This window comes from Rhinopithecus roxellana, chromosome 2 (genome assembly GCF_007565055.1).
Source record: "Rhinopithecus roxellana isolate Shanxi Qingling chromosome 2, ASM756505v1, whole genome shotgun sequence".
NCBI classification, from domain to species: Eukaryota; Metazoa; Chordata; class Mammalia; order Primates; family Cercopithecidae; genus Rhinopithecus; species Rhinopithecus roxellana.
This window is the reverse complement of record NC_044550.1, coordinates 135,201,268-135,217,452: the sequence shown is the minus strand read 5'-3', so window position 1 is coordinate 135,217,452 and position 16,185 is coordinate 135,201,268. Positions and strand designations below refer to the sequence as shown.

Below are 16,185 nucleotides of genomic sequence, written 5' to 3'. Positions count from 1 at the left end.
AGAATGTGAGGCCTAATTATTCTTCAAAACTATTGAGGACAAGAAACAGAACTATGAGGAAATGTTCCAGTCCAGAGGAGACAGAAGAGATGTTATAGCTGGATGTAGCTCATCTTTCCATGAGATTCTTGACCAGAGGAGAAGAGAAACTCTTGGCAACAGCTGATGGGATGGTAGAGCTGTGTCAGCGTGGACGCCTGGCCTTTGTTAGGACTGTGCTTGTCAGTGTGGACACCTGGCCTGAGCTGCGGGCGGTTTTGTAGGACTGTGCTGTGTCAGTATGAACATGTGGGTTGAGTTGCGGGTGGTTTTGTAGGACTGTGTTCTTGGTTTTTAGCAGTGCTAGGGCACCACATTGGTAACATGCTCAGTGGTTCAGAGAAATACCAATGATGACAGGGAGCAAATTAAGAAAATGTTAACATTTGGGGAAATCTGGGAGGGGAGATATTGGAGTTTTTTTTTTTTTTTTAATACTGTTCTTACAATTTTTTCTGTGTGCTTAAATTATCTTCAAAATAAATTATTTAAAAAACTCATCTTACAACATACCTCAAGATAAACTTCAAAGAATTTGGAAGAAGGTAAACATTAAAAACTACAAGAATTCTATTCTGTGAAAGATAATGTCAAGAGAACAAAAGGACAAGCCACAAAATGGAAGAAAATATTTTCAAGATACTTATTTATCTGATAAAGAAACGTCATCAAAAAAAAGACACACAGAAAAGAACTGTTGGCCGGGCGCGGTGGCTCAAGCCTATAATCCCAGCACTTTGGGAGGCCGAGGCAGGCAGATCACGAGGTCAGGAGATCGAGACCATTCTGGCTAACATGGTGAAACCCCGACTCTACTAAAAAATATAAAAAACTAGCCAGGTGAGGTGGTGGGCGCCTGTAGTCCCAGCTACTCAGGAGGCTGAGGCAGGAGAATGGCGTAAACCCGGGAGGTGGAGCTTGCAGTGAGCTGAGATTCGGCCACTGCACTTCAGCCTGGGCGACAGAGCGAGACTCCGTCTCAAAAAAATAAAAAAATAAAAAAATAAAAGAACTGTCATCCAAAGTATACACAAGACTCTTAAAACTCAACAATAAGAAAACAATCCAATTAAAAAATGGGCCAAAAGCCTAACAGACACTTCAGCAAAGAAGATATGCAGATGAAAAATCAGCATAAGATGCTCCTAGTTATGTTATCAAAAAACGTAAAATAAAACAGCAAGATACCACTACATACCTATCAGCTGGCTGAAATCCGGAACACTGACATCATTGAATGTGAGGACATGGAGCAACAGGAACTCTCATTCGTTGCTGGTGGGAATGCGAAAAGCTGTTGCCACTTTGGAAGGTAGTTTGGCAATTTCTTTCAAAACTAAACACCCTCTCACCATCTGATCCAGCATTCACATTCCTTAGTATTTACCCAAAGGAGCTGAAAACATGTCCACACAAAACTCTGGCACATGGACATCTATAGCAGCTTAACTCCTAATTGCCAAAACCTGGAAGCAACCAAGATGCCCTTCAGTAGGTGAATGATAAACTGTGATACATCCAGATAATGGAATATTATTCAGTGACTAAAGAAAATGAGCTAGCAAACCATGAGAAGAGATGGAGGAACCGTAAGTGTGTGTTGCTAAGTGAAAGGAGTCAATCTGAGGAGCCACATACTGTATAATTCCAACTCTAAGATAGTCTGAAAAAGGGACCATAGAAAGATCAGTGGCTTTCAAGGGTTGGTGGGAGGTGGGGGAGGGATGAACAGGTGGCGCACAGAGGATTTTTAGGGCAGTGGCACCATTCCATATGCCGCTACGATGGTGGATACACATCACTGTGTATTTGTTCAAACCCATAGAACATACAACGCCTAGAGTGAACCTTGATGTAAACCATGGACTCCGGGTGATAATGGTGTGTCCATGCAGCATCATCAGTTTTAACACATCGGCTGGTCTGGTGGAGGATGTGGATGGGGGAGCTGTGTATGTGTGGAGTCATGGGATATATGGGAAATCTGTACCTTCCTTTCAATTTTTCTGTGAACCTAAAACTGCTCTAAGAAGAAGTTTAAAAATCCATCCAATTAGAAGAAAATGATTTAGGTATCTGAAAAAAACTCCCCAAGCATGAGACCCTATGAATAGATTTGAGTACAGAAAAATATTAAGTCTCTCAAATTCAAAGGTCAAATATAAAATTACAAAGCAAATTGAGTAAAAGGTTAATATCCTGCACACTGAGGGGTCTACATAAACGACAAAGGAATAAAGCAGATAATTCATAGAAAAAACACAGAGGAATAAATTTAAAACACTCAGAATCATTAATAGTCACATAAATGCAAATCAAAATTACTATTTCCTTTCAGTCTGGCAAAGAGGAAACACAACAGACACAGTGAGTGTTCTGAGCGTGTCCAGGGTGCCTTCAGCCTGCTGGGACAGAAACGCGGCGGCCCTTTGTACCTCAGCATATACTGGAAGCGCTTAGAGAGTTGGTGTTCCCTGTGCCTTCCAGAACTGAATGCTAGGAGGAGCAGCCAGTGAGGACGGACGTCTATGCAGAAACATGGTGAACCTCTGCAAACGACACACACTCTGGGAACAGGGGGCTTAGACAAGGTCAACCATGGGATGAAACAGAAAGAAGCTGTTAGATGTGGCCCCGTGGAGATGCAGGAGACAGTGTGCGGGGAGATGGCCTGTGTGGGCTGAGGCCGATGTGCGCTGAGGGTTGAGGGAAGGATTCACTTTGAAAACGGACCAGCAATTCAAAGCCAATTCCCAGGAAGCAAACACAGTGACACTACTTTTGTTAAAAACCAGAAGGACATAGAATGCAAAGGAGCCAGTTTTCTCCTGTGACTTGTTACACGGTCATCAGGAGCTTCTCCCTGGGACTCAAAAGCTGCACCATTTTGGTAAATACGTAGCCTCCTACACTGGGTGGAAGGACAACACCCCCTTGGGTAGGTTCTGACAACTTTGATTAAACATGACCTTTCAGGAATATTTATATATAGTTTGTTTGTTTGTTTTTTGAGACGGAGTCTTGTTCTGTCGCCCAGGCTGGAGTACAGCGGCACAATCTCGGCTCATTGCAAGCTCCGCCTCTCAGGTTCATGCCATTCTCCTGCCTCAGCCCCCTGAGTAGCTGGGACTACAGGTGCCCGCCACCACATCTGGCTAATTTTTCGTATTTTTAGTAGAGACAGGGTTTCACGGAATTAGCCAGGATGGTCTAGATCTCCTGACCTCGTGATCTGCCTGCCTCTGCCTCCCAAAGTGCTGGGATTACAGGCGTGAGCCACCGCACCCGGCCTCAGGGAATATATTTTAATTGACATGTGTATCGATTTGAGGCAAGGTTACAGGAAATTTTACTTACCCATGCGTCCATCTTGAGGTGGACTAATCACGGAGATTCTCGCAGGTCCGGCTGCTATCTCCGACTAAGAATGCAACAAGAAAACAATGGATAAAATTCCAATATTGCCACTTACGAGATGTGGACTCCCAGTGGTTGTTAGGAACCCATTTCCTGGAACCCCATCTCCCTCATCTTTATCACCCTCTGACAAGTTCCTGTCTAACTTGATTCTGTGTCCATCTCCCGACTCTGCCTGCTGGTGGTAGAAGGGGTGTGGGTGGGTCTTATCGATTTGATCCCCTCTGTTCCACCAGGGCCTATGATGGTGAATAGATAAAAGGCTCTACTAGCAATTTTAGGTGAAAAAAACAAAGTCTGCAGCTGATGTTAGAGAATGTGAAGTCCTGAGTAAATCATTCTTGGGTGCATAATTTTGTCACCTTGAAGTCCAGATGCTGACGGACAGGGTGGAGCTAACACTGCTCGGAGCTGTGCGTGCTGGGCCCTGCTCTGTGCCCACCCTTCACCCTACCCAGCAACCACGAGGCCGCTGCTGCCACCCTCCCTCCTCAACCCACAGGAACCTGTGAACCCAGAGCTGCCAGCCCAGGTTCTGAGACTGGTGAGGGAGGCTGCTCCGCTCTGAGCCCCTCCTGCCTCTTAGTGCGACCTGCGGCATGGCAAAGTGCTATTTCTAGTCGCTGCCCCTTCCTGGGCTCGTTCCTCTGGCTCCCTACTCACTGCTGGCATCTCCTGTTCCCAGGCTCCTTGTCTCACCCCCGCTGGTCCTCAGGTTCTGCCGTCATCAACTGTGCCCCACCAAGACCTCTGCTGCCCACCTTCCTGGCTTGTGCCCCTGGCACAGCCATCCCACAGATCCTTTAATCCACAGGCCCTTCCAGTACTCCATGGAAGCCCCTCTGTGTCCTCGTGGCCTCTCGAGCAGCACAGGAGCGCCCTGCTCCGGGGACACTCTCTGCCATACCCTTGGCCCTACTCTGCCAGTCCTCTGCTCCTGCTTGCTGGCAAGACTGTAACCTTGGAAGGATGGAACCCCCCACTTGGCATGGCCCTCTGAGCTGCCTGCAGGCCAGCGGTCTCATGGAGCTATCCACTGGGTGCATTCCCCATCCACCCAAAGCTCATGACCTCACTCCCACCCCCAACAAGGCAGAATCTTGTGAAACCGGGAGCTTTTGTCTCTGTACCTTCAGCCTCTGCCTGCCATCCTGTGGACACCAGACGTATTCCTGCCTCATCAGGACAGGCTCCAGGTATTTCCTCTCACCTGCCTGGAGTGCTGCTATGCCATCATTTCTGATCCTTCTCATCCGCTAGGATGTCTTCAGTATCAAGTTCATCCTAAGAATCCCCTTGACATCACCGCCCCTTTGAACTACGTTCCATTTGCTGCTTCGTTCAAAGAAAATCTCCATAGAGATTCGAGTGCTCGTGTCTTTCCCCGTCCTGGTGCTGTCTGATAGCTGTGAGTTACAGAAGAGAGTGGTGCAAATCTTTCTTGTCCATGGGCCATGGCAGACTTGGCTGGGCAAGACACTGGTTCCTGCCATGTGGGAGGGGCTGTGTACCCATTGGTGTGTTCACATCTGCATTCCTGGCTGCCTACACACATATTTGCTCTTTGGATTCTCCTTTAAACCAGTTTTCACATTTAACTGGTGGTGTATTAGGCCATCCTTGCACTGCGATAAATACCAGAAATTGTGTAATTCATAAAGAAAAGATGTTTAACTGGCTCATGGTTCTGAGGGCTGTACAGGAAGTATGGCAGCAGCCGCTTCTGGGGAGGCCTTGGGAGGCTACAATCAGGACGGGAGGCCAAAGGGGAGCAGGCGCATTGCAGGGCAAGCGGGCAAGAGACTGGGGGACAGTGCCACGTGCTTTTAACCAGCCAGATCTCATGAGAATTCGCCCACCACAGCAAAGACAGTACCAGCCATCAGGGATCTGCCCCCATGACCCAAACATCTGCTACCAGGCCCCACCTCCAGCACTGAGGATTATAATTCAACATGAGATGCCGGCAGGGACGAATACCTAAACTATATCAGCTGGTTTCCCTCATTAACTCAAAACTTCTTTTTTTTTTTTGAGACAGGGTTTCACTCTGTCGTCCAGGCTGGAGTGCACTGGGGCTGTAGTCACAGCTCACTGCAGCCTCAGCCTCCTAGTGGTGATCCTCCCACCTCAGCTTCTCAGTAGCTGGGACTACAGGTGTGCACCACCATGCCCAGCTAATTTTTTTGTAGAGATGGGCTCTTGTCATGTTACCCAGGCTGGTCTCAAACTCTTGGGCTCAAGGGATCTGCCTGACTCAGTTCCCAAAGTGTTAGGATTACAGGCGTGAGCTACTGTGACTGGCCAATTCGTAAGTTGAAGGAAGTATGTGAATGGCATTCATTTTGTATTTGTGAGTCATTATTTTACCTTTTCAAAAAGATACGTTAACCCTGGTTAATTTTACATAATAGAAAATTCCATGCTCATTTAAGGTGAACAGACTTATCTTAGAAATTATCCAGCCAAGCCCCACACCGTAGTCAACACTTCCATCTCCGTGTGAAAGCAGACTCTCCCTCGCCTTCTCAGGTACCTTGTCCAGGAGGGTGGGGGCCTTAGGCTCTGCTTCTCCTCCTCACCAGTGCCAGCAGCCTGAGGTCCCCAGGCCTGGAGCGGCAAGGGTGGAGGAGGAAGGAAAAGAACCAAGGCCCTCTGGGCAGGCCCAGCTGTGTCCCAGGCGCTCTCACGGGATGGCACTGGCTTTGCTTCTCCAGGTCCACCTAATGACAGACACTTGCACTGTGGCCCTCCCTCTGACGAGCCTTTGGGGCAGGAACCCCAGCAAGAGCACCCCCGATAATGCTCTTTCCTATGCAGCCCTGAAGAGTGTGGGAGGTTCACCTCGAGAGGCCTGCACACTGCTCTCTGCAGGCCAGAGAAGACCTCAGTCTGCACAGGCAACAGGTGGTGTCCCCAGAACCTCTGCTCGGGCTGAGGGTTACCAGGAGCACCTCTCACTCTACGCAATCATGTGGGGCAGGGAGGATGCGAGCTCTTTCCAAAGGAACTGCTACACACATCCACTCCAAGGTGACAAGGCGTTTCAGGAGGTGAAAAACTGGTTTTAGACACTTTCCTTGAAATTTGCATTCTGGTGTGGCACAGGGGTTGGCAAACTATGGCCCGCAGCCTGTTTTTGTTAATGTTTTATTAGAACAGTCATGGTCATGCCATTAGCTTCTGTACTTTCTATGGTTGCTTTTGCAATTCCACGACAGAGTTGAGTAGTTGTGATAGATTGTCTGGTCTGCAAAGTCCAGATGTTTTACTATCTGGCCCTTTACAGAATATGTGTGCCGGTCGGGCGCGGTGGCTCATGCCTGTAATCCCAGCACTTTGGGAGGCTGAGGTGGGCGGATCACGAAGTCAGGAGTTTGAGACCAGCCTGACCAATATGGTGAAACCCTGTATCTACTAAAAATACAAAACTTAGCTGGGCATGGTGGTGCGCACCTGTAGTCCCGGCTACTCAGGAGGCTGAGGCAGGATAATTACTTAAACCCGGGAGGCGGAGGTTGTAGTGAGCCGAGATCTCACCACTGCACTCCAGCCTAGGTGATAGAGTGAGACTCTGTCTCAAAAACAAACAAACAAACAAACAAAAACCACAAAAACCCGCCCCCCCCCCCCAAAAAAAAAAAAAAAAAAGAAAATGTGTGCCCCTGTCTGGTCTTTGCCCCTCACTTAGGAACTTTGATTCATTACATTCTGGTTCCTCAGCAATAATTTCCAACAGTAGCACCCAGTGAAATGTCAATCAATTTAGCCTGCCAGTCTTTTCTTTCTTTTAGAGATAGGGTCTCACTATGTTGCCCAGGTTGGTCTTAAACTCCTGGGCTCAAGTGATCCACCTGTCTTGGCCTCCCAAAGTGCTGAGCTTACAGGCGTGAGCCCGACATGCCTGCTGCCTGCCAGTCTTGAGTATTCTCTATTCTCGTCAATTACTCAGATCCTAAGGAAAGGTAGAAAGCTGACCTGACAGAACCAAGTTCTTCCCCCTTAAGCTGTGGGGACTTGGAGGCTGTGAGTTCATCCATGAAACAAGGTCCTAGTGCACCAAAGGACAGCTGGAAGCAGGTGTCCAGCCTTGGGGGAGCCAAGGCAGGTGGTAGGGACCTACAGGGACCCGGGGGAGGGTTCCCTAAGAGCTTCCAGCAGGGCCTGAGGGGGCAGGTGGGGTGCTCGGTGTGGGCCAGTTGCCTCGGGACACGGGCACCCACGAGGCAGTGTGTCCCTCTGGAAGCAGGCTCCAGTGTTGCCAGTGGGTATGGGTGTGGCCATGAGGACAGAGGAGGTGAGCTGGGCAGGGAGAGGACGTGTGTGCCTGACCCAACTGCCAAGGAACTGGCGTTTCTCTTTCACCAAAGCTGTGGCGGCTCTTCATTCCCTACGGAATCCAGTTCCGCCTTCTTATCCTGACTCCAGGTTCCTCCATCATCTGGCTCTGGGTGGGATTACTCATGTCACAGGGCTGCCAGGATGACAGAGTTCGTATCTATAAAGGCTCGGAACAGTGCTTGCCAACGAGCCACACTGTGTCGCACAACACGAAGCAACACCTAAATCCAATAAGCCAATCACTGGCACCATGGAACACAGGCATTCACCGCTGCCAGAACCCACTCAGTTTTCTGCCTTTGCTCCTTGGCGCCCTCCTGCCCCACATGCTTCTTAAGTCCTGATCCCTCCCATGGGGTGCAGTTCACTCTGTACTGAGTCCTTCCCAAACTGCCTCCTCTCTCCTGTTTCCGAGCCACCTGGTGTGTGGCCGCTGTGCACCTGGCACTGAGCTCTGCCGACCCAGGCAGACGACGGGAGAGCGGGGCCTGGAGTCTCCCTGAGTTCCGGGCAGGTTTCCTCTGGTCTTGCTTCTCTCCAGCTTGAAATTGGTGCTTCCTGTTTCCCAGAATCCTTAGCTTTTCTGACCCATTTCTTTTCCTGGGCTGACAAAGTTTACTGTTGTCTTCTTTGGCACTGTTTGGCACTTCATGAGACAGCAACTGAAGGCAGGTAAAGCACAGGGCCACCAGCTTTGCTGCCATTTCTCTTTGACACCAACAGGGACCAAGAGGGACCAGCACGGGACCAACATGGGAACAGCAGAGGATCAACGCAGGATCAACCCAGAACCAACATGGGACCAACACAGGGTCAACACAAGACCAACATGGGACCAACACAATGTCAACACAGGACCTACACAGGACCAACACAGGGTCAACACAGGACCAACACAGGATCAACACAGGACCAACATGGGACCAACACAAGACCAACACGGGACCAACACAAGACCAACACGGGACCAACACAGGCTCAACACAGGACCAACACAGGATCAACACAAGACCAACACGGGACCAACACAAGGTCAACACGGGATCAACACAAGACCAATACGGGACCAACACAGGGTCAACACGGGACCAACACAGGATCAACACAAGACCAACACGAGACCAACACAAGGTCAACACGGGACCAACACAGGGTCAACACAAGACCAACACGGGACCAACACAAGGTCAACACGGGACCAACACAGGGTCAACACAGGACCAACACGGGATCAACACAAGACCAACACGGGACCAACACAGGGTCAACGCAGGACCAACACAGGATCAACACAAGGTCAACACGGGACCAACACAAGGTCAACACGGGACCAACACAATGTCAACACGGGACCAACATAGGACCAACACAGGGTCAACGCAGGACCAACATGGGACCTGCATGGGAACAACACAGGACCAACACAGGGTTAACACAGGATCAACACAAGATCAACACAGGACCAACACAGGACAAACAAAAGATCAACACAGGACCAACATAGGACCAACACAGGGTCAACACAGGACCAACATGGGACTGGCACGGGAACAACACAGGACCTGCGTGGGACCCTGCCACACTCCGTCTGCATTTGCTTTTGTTTCTCCAGATGCAACTGCAGTCCCGGCCATTCAGGCAGAACAGGAGTGTTCTCATGACCCAGGTTACAGCCACAGCCACCCCTCTCACCCATGGGGCCAGCACATGATGCAGGAGCCAGCACATTGACGCAGGGGCGCTGTGCAAAGTCTGTCTACTGTTGCATGAGCAGTTATATTTTTCAGTACGGAGGAAAATGGGAAATGCCACATGTCTGGTATATGGGAAATGAGGAACTCGGCAGGAGAGATGCACTTACTTTTCTAATCGGAGAAGGAGAGATATCAACTTCCATTGACTCCAGTCTGTTAAACACACAGTGAAAGGCTTTGAGTGAGCCCAGGACTTACCCATAACGTCAGTTGAAATACACACAAGACGAGACCATGCATAAATGTCTAAATCTTCCTCTAGCTTTGTGCTGCAGCCAGAGTTTAGCCACTTAGGCATCTGATCACTGCCATTTCCCTCCCTCTTTAGGGCCACCCGCCGTCTGTACCGGGATGTAGCCTCTCCAGGACACAGAGGTCGCTGGCCGACCCGCCCTGGCTGGGCTCTCCCTGACATGCCTCTCTTGCCTCTCTTGCACACTTGGCTTCTCCCTCCAGACCACCCCTTCTCTTCTCTCTGCCAACGCCTGCCTGGAGCCTGCTAGACTAGGACGTCCTGAGAGTGGGATCCCGAACTGACTTCTGTTATCAATCGCTGCCTGGCCACACATACCACACCGTGCATGCTCACTACACACTAGTTCCTTCATTTGTCAAAGGGAGACAGGAAAACATTGCATTCTTTTTGCATTGGCCCCCTCCTAGCCCTGCCATCCTTATGGCTCGTGATCTCTGCAGAAAGAGGCTCATTCTTTTCCAACAGCTCCAGCAAGAGTCCCATGGATGACTCCCATTAGTCCAGCCTGGCTGGAGTGAATTTTTCTAATTTTAGGTGGCCTCAGCAACCATTTTGAAGACAGGTTTAACTTTCTCATACCAGAGGCAGGGCTCAGTCACCTTGAACAGTTTCCAGTTCTCCACCAGCTCCCACTGCCTCAGTGTGGTCCATCCGGACACTTGCCTCCCAGTGGCCGCCTCCCTGTGGGAGGGTGGACAAAACCCACTTGGCTGGCCCCGCTGACCCCTCACCCTGCATGGACCGTGCAGATGTGCCACAGTGATGCCCTCAGTCACAGTGGGACCCGTGGAGCTCGTGCCTGCCTGCTCTAAACCCACCAATTAAAACTCCCCACGAGAAACTTGCCTGGATGATGCCCTGAGCCTCAATAAAGGTGCTGGCCCACGGGGCCCCCCTCTCTGCCTGACCCTTCTTTCCTGCCTCTTGCTACCTGTGGACAGAGCACTGTCCTCCCCACGCATGGCACTCTCCCCATCCAGGACCTATAAGTAATAAATCTGAATGTGTTTCCTTTCACAGGAGTGGACTGAATTTGTGCCTTGCATCTGAAGAGCCAGGAGCTACCCCAGGCCGGGTTTTCTCTGGGATGCTGGAGGGAATATGAGGTTGGGCTCCCTTTGCCAGAGTGATGGCCCAGCAGGCATAGCCTGGAGACGGGGCAGATACAAGCCACAGGGCATCTGCCAGTACGAACGTTTCCTGTGTGAGGGACCCCCAGCCATGGGTTGGGTAATGGGTTCAGGCCATCCACCAGGTGAAAGAAGGATTCCATGAAAGGCACCAGGTCAGCCCCTTAATTTCCTGTTAGGGCAGGGCTGTCAGCTGCCGGGCACTGGATCCCCAGTTTAGTGGGTGGGGGGCGGGGGACACGCAGAACACTGGGTCACATGATGATTCCCAGACCAATCACTGTGGCTGCAGGGATGGAGTGCTCTGATTGGCCAGCCTGGATCACACACTTAGTTTGGGACCTGAGCCTCACAGGGATATGAAGTAAGTACCAAAATGAATTGATGTCCAGTCAATTGTCTGGACTAGCAAAACCTGGGGGCTTGGAGAGGGGATGGGGTTGGGATTGGGAGGGAGGTGCGGAAGCGGAAAGACCTGCGGGCCCTGTGATTTCTGTGAGCGACCCACACACCTGTCGGGGGTTGATGAGTGAGGTGGCAGTAGGCATCCGTATGGCTTTGCTGGAAGAGCGATGATAAAAATGCCAACGTCAGTGCACACAGTGTGATTCAGCAACATGCATCTCTATTTTGTTCTCTTTCTGGCATGATTTTACTTACTTGAAACTGAACTTTTTATTGTGCTGAAAGCTGTTTGTTGTGATGATCTCATACTAAATAGATGGAGAAAAGGTACTGAATTAAACCATAAAAACTGATGTTCCCCCAGGTCATTCCAACTGAAAGTGTAAGAAGGCTCTGAATCAGTGAAATGTTCTTACTGGGTTTGCAAAGGGCATTTCACAGGAATTCAGCGGTTCCTAAAGTGTCCTGTGAGTCCCACGGCCCTGCTCCTCCCTAGCGCGGAAACCAAGTGAACTCAACACTCACTGCCATTTACATCACTGGCTCTTGCAACTACAACTGTCACTCAGCACACGGCCACCGCTGGTGTTAAAGCTGTGAAATGAACACCTGGCAACAGCAGCCACTAACGCACCAGCTTTGAAGGGCCACCAAGAGGCCAGCCATGGTGCCTCCTGTCCGTCATCCCCACACTCTGGGAGGCAGGGGTGCAAGGACTGCTTGAGCCCAGGAGTTGGAGGCTGCAGTGAGCTGTGATTGTACTACTGCACTCCTGCTTAGGCGACAGAGCAAGAACTCATCTCAAAAAAGGAAAAGAAAGGGGAAAGGAAAGGGAAAGAAAAAAGACAAGAAAGAAAAACAGGCCAGCAAGAGAAATATGGACAAGTTACTTGGTCACGTTTTCCAGTCTAGCAACCCTGGACTGATCTCCATGACGGCCAGCAGCAGAGACCGCCTGCTGTGTCCCACGACTCCCGGCCACAGAAGGCTGCTGCACCTGGGTCCTCTCTGCCTCACGGGGCCTGGTGGACTGCTGAGACGCACGTGTAAGACTGGGGGAGTGTGTCTGTTTCCACAAACACACAGTTTCTGTGGACACACTGAGGTGCATGACTGCAGATGAGGGTGGGGCTGTCTCCTGGCACCGAGTGCCCGTCTATGCTGGCAGGGGTTTTGAGATGCGAACAGTCTGCCCTCAGCAATTTCAGTTTGGGACCAAGCTAGCTAGGAACAGGCAGTTGTGCAACAGCTCAACCACTCGGACCTCCACTGTGCAGTCACCTGCTAGAGCCCACCCTGGCACTGCCCCTCAACCTCCTCACCCAGAGTCACTTATCCTGACAGCCTGTGTCCCAGCCTGACATACAAATTCACTTTCTGCCTCTTCTCCCCCAACACAGAAGCTCCCAGAGGACAGGCACTTGGCTCGCTTGGCTTACTCCGAATTGCCAGACCCCAGAACAGCGCTGAGAATGCACCTGGTGCTCAGTAAACACTGGCTGTTGCGTGGCTGACTGTAGTGGGTGGAAGTACCTGACCTTCTGTGTCTGGCAGGGCTGTGGCCTGGCTCCTCTGCAGGGCACTTGCTCCTGCTTCCAAACCACTCTAAAACGCACTTTGTTTCATGGGAGCAAGAGGACGATGACAAAAACAACGACGACAACAAAAGTGGGTAGCATGAACGCCACCACAGTGAGGCTGGGCAAGACGGGGTCAGGGGCAGTGGTCTGGGCGGGTCAGCTGGGCTTGCAGAGCACACGGGAATCCTCTCTGGAGGAAAATGCAGGCGATACCAGGTATGTAGGGAGTGGGACCGACCTATGCAACCTCACCAGAGATCAGCAGAAACACACCTCCTCCAGCAAGAGTGGAAGAAAAGAAGGTAGATTTGGATTCCTGAGGGTATCAGGTAAGGAAAACAAAAAGGCTGCCTGTGAGATGACGACATAAAAGACGAAGATGCAACAATGAGCAAAGATTATTTTCCAAATGGTGAAATGAGCAGGGATGTTCTAGAAATGTTAACTGTAATGGACAGAACAAAAACTCAATGGGGCCGGGGGCGGTGGCTCACTCCTGTAATCCCAGCACTTTGGGAGGCCCAGGTGGGCGCATCACCTGAGGTCAGGAGTTCAAGACCAGCCTGGTCAACATGGTGAAGCCCCGTCTCTACTAAAAATACAAAAATTAGCCAAGCATGGTGGTGGGCACCTGTAGTCCCAGCTACTCCAGAGGCTGAGGCAGGAGAATTGCTTGGACCGGGAGGTGGAGCTTGCAGTGAGCTGAGACTGTGCCACTGCACTCCAGCCTAGGTGACAGAGTGAGACTCTGTCTCAAAAACAAACTCTCAGTGGGGTTCACTGGCTTAACTTAAAAATCAGGGAGCTGGAAGAAGCAACCAGCATGTGACCAGGTGGCCTAAGACGACGGAGATCACAGCAGAGGCTGATGTGGAGGGCGGGGAGCTGCAGGCCGTGGCCGGGGATGCAGAGGGTACTACTTGAAAAGATAATGGGCAGGAATTTTACAGAATTGATGCAAAACACGAATCCACGGAATGAAAGAAAATTATACACCAAGAAGGAAAAAAATGAAAATAATTCCACACTTTGATGCATTTTTTTTTTTTTTTTTGAGAGACAGAGTTTTGCTCTTGTTACCCAGGCTGGAGTGCAATGGCATGATCTTGGCTCACTGCAACCTCTGCCTCCCGAGTTCAAGAGATTCTCCTGCCTCAGCCTCCTGAGTAGCTGGGATTACAGATATGCACCACCACACTTGGCTAATTGTGTATTTTTTTAGTAGAGATGGGGTTTCTCCATGTTGGTCAGGCTGGTCTCGAACTCCCGACCTCAGATGATCCACCCACCTTGGCCTCCCAAAGTGCTGGGATTACCAGCGTGAGCCACTGCGCCCGGCCCCTTTGGTGCATTTTAAGTATCTGCCTTTCCTCTTGTGATGCTTTAAAGGAGGAATTTGCAAATGGGGCTAGCTAGTAAATGTAGGAGGCTTTGCTGTCCACATAAAGTCTCTGTTGCAATGCATTTACTATCTTCTAAAAATGTAAAAGCCATGCTCAGTTTGGAGGCTACATGAAAATACGCTGTGGCCAGGTGCAGTGGCTCACGTCGGCCATTGCAGCACTTTGGGATGCTGAGGTGGGAGGATCACTTGAGCTCAGGAGTCCAAGAATAGCCTGGGTAACATAGTGAGACCCCATCTCCCCAAAGCATAAAAAAATTAGCTGGGTGTGGTGGTGCATGCCTGTGGTCCCAGCTACTTGGGAGGCAGAGGCAGCAGAATCACCTGAGCCTTGGGAGGTTGAGGCGTGAGCTGAGATCACACCACTGCACTCCAGCCTGGGTGACAAAGGAAGACCCTGTCTCAAAAAAAAAAAAAAAAAAAAAAAAAAAGAAGCGAAGGAAAGGAAGGAGGAGAGAATACACTGCAAGCTGGATTTGGCCTGGAGTTTCCTTGCTGACACCTGGAACACACCCTTCACAAGACAAGCCTGTGGTAACTCTTAGAACCCAAAACAATGACAGGGGAAAGAAGCCCTTTTCACCAGAGGCCATCAGAACCTCGTGTCAGGAGCAGGGCCACCAGCCAGTGTGACTGGCATCCCCAGCTTCCCTCAGGCCCCACGGCCCCAGTGAGGCCATGCCATGCTCAGCTGCCTGACACAGCAGGGAGGCGGGCACCTACACACACGCTGGAGGCTCACCCACTCCTACACACACGGCCAATGGGAGGCAGACAGGGCTCCTGACTCCTCGACCTTCACGTTAGTGTGCAGCCACCAAACAGGGACTTGTGACTATTCAACATATCGCATAAAATGTAAGGCATCGGCCGGGCGCGGTGGCTCAAGCCTGTAATCCCAGCACTTTGGGAGGCCGAGGCGGGCGGATCACAAGGTCAGGAGATCGAGACCATCCTGGCTGACACGGTGAAACCCAGTCTCTACTAAAAAATACAAAAAACTAGCCGGGCGAGGTGGCGGGCGCCTGTAGTCCCAGCTACTCGGGAGGCTGAGGCAGGAGAATGGCGTAAACACAGGAAGCAGAGCTTGCAGTGAGCCGAGATCGTGCCACTGCACTCCAGCCTGGGCGACAGAGCGAGACTCCGTCTCAAAAAAAAAAAAAAAAAAAAAAAAAAAAAAAAAAAATGTAAGGCATCGCCGAGTGTAAAATGCGCAGCATCTGTGTATCACTGTGGTAACTGAACTCTGGCTGGTATTGATTCCAAATTCCAGAAACACTGACTGCAGTAAAAGTGCATTCAGCGCAGAGGCAATATGGCAAAGTCACAGGTGAGCTAAAATGTACAAGAAAGGAGGCTTTCAAATGGCTAGATTTTCCAGATACTGAAACGTAATGCTTCAAGTCCCCATTTTGGTTAATCCTAGCAACTCTGGACGTTTCTCCCTAAGATGCATCACCCATTCACAGCAATGCCTTTAGACACAGAACTTGCCACATATATGCACCTTCCGCAAACGGCTACAACTCCTGGCAGAAAGCAGGCCGCCAGGCTGCAGGTGGAGTCACGCAGTCCCTGGCTGCAGGGCCACCCTGCCTGTGCTGGGTCACTCTGGAGAGGCCAAGGGCGCCTGCTGTTCTCCCAGACCCTCCCACACTCAGGAATCACTGGGGCAGCTGCCCCAAGGAGAACCATTCATCTCTTTTTCACTTTTTCTTTTTCGTCTCCCTTCTTCCCTTCGGTTTTCCCACAGCATTTTTGCTCTGACAAAAGTTTCTGGTAAATCAACGAGCTCTTCCCTCTGCATCTGAGGTCATCTTTCTTTCTTCATCTTGGAGAGCCAGACCAATGCACGTGGCGG

The 16,185-nt window shown here is 50.6% G+C and overlaps 1 protein-coding gene across 3 annotated transcripts in view; it reads right to left on the bottom strand.

The window, feature by feature from the left end:
- RNF212 (ring finger protein 212) overlaps positions 1–16,185 on the bottom strand; it is a 57,926-nt gene that overhangs the window by 15,228 nt on the left and 26,513 nt on the right. Inside the window, exons 6-10 of one of the 3 annotated variants that reach the window (XM_030925683.1) lie at positions 11,598–11,650; positions 11,450–11,498; positions 9,659–9,704; positions 3,397–3,460; positions 2,238–2,620 (exon numbers count right to left, since the gene is read on the bottom strand). In XM_030925683.1, the coding sequence (XP_030781543.1) occupies positions 2,496–2,620; positions 3,397–3,460; positions 9,659–9,704; positions 11,450–11,498; positions 11,598–11,650 (337 nt within the window). In that variant the 3' untranslated portion in view covers positions 2,238–2,495. Of the gene's footprint in view, positions 1–2,237; positions 2,621–3,396; positions 3,461–9,658; positions 9,705–11,449; positions 11,499–11,597; positions 11,651–16,185 lie in introns of those variants that run through there. The other 2 variants (XM_030925672.1, XM_030925678.1) reach the window with 2 other exon arrangements.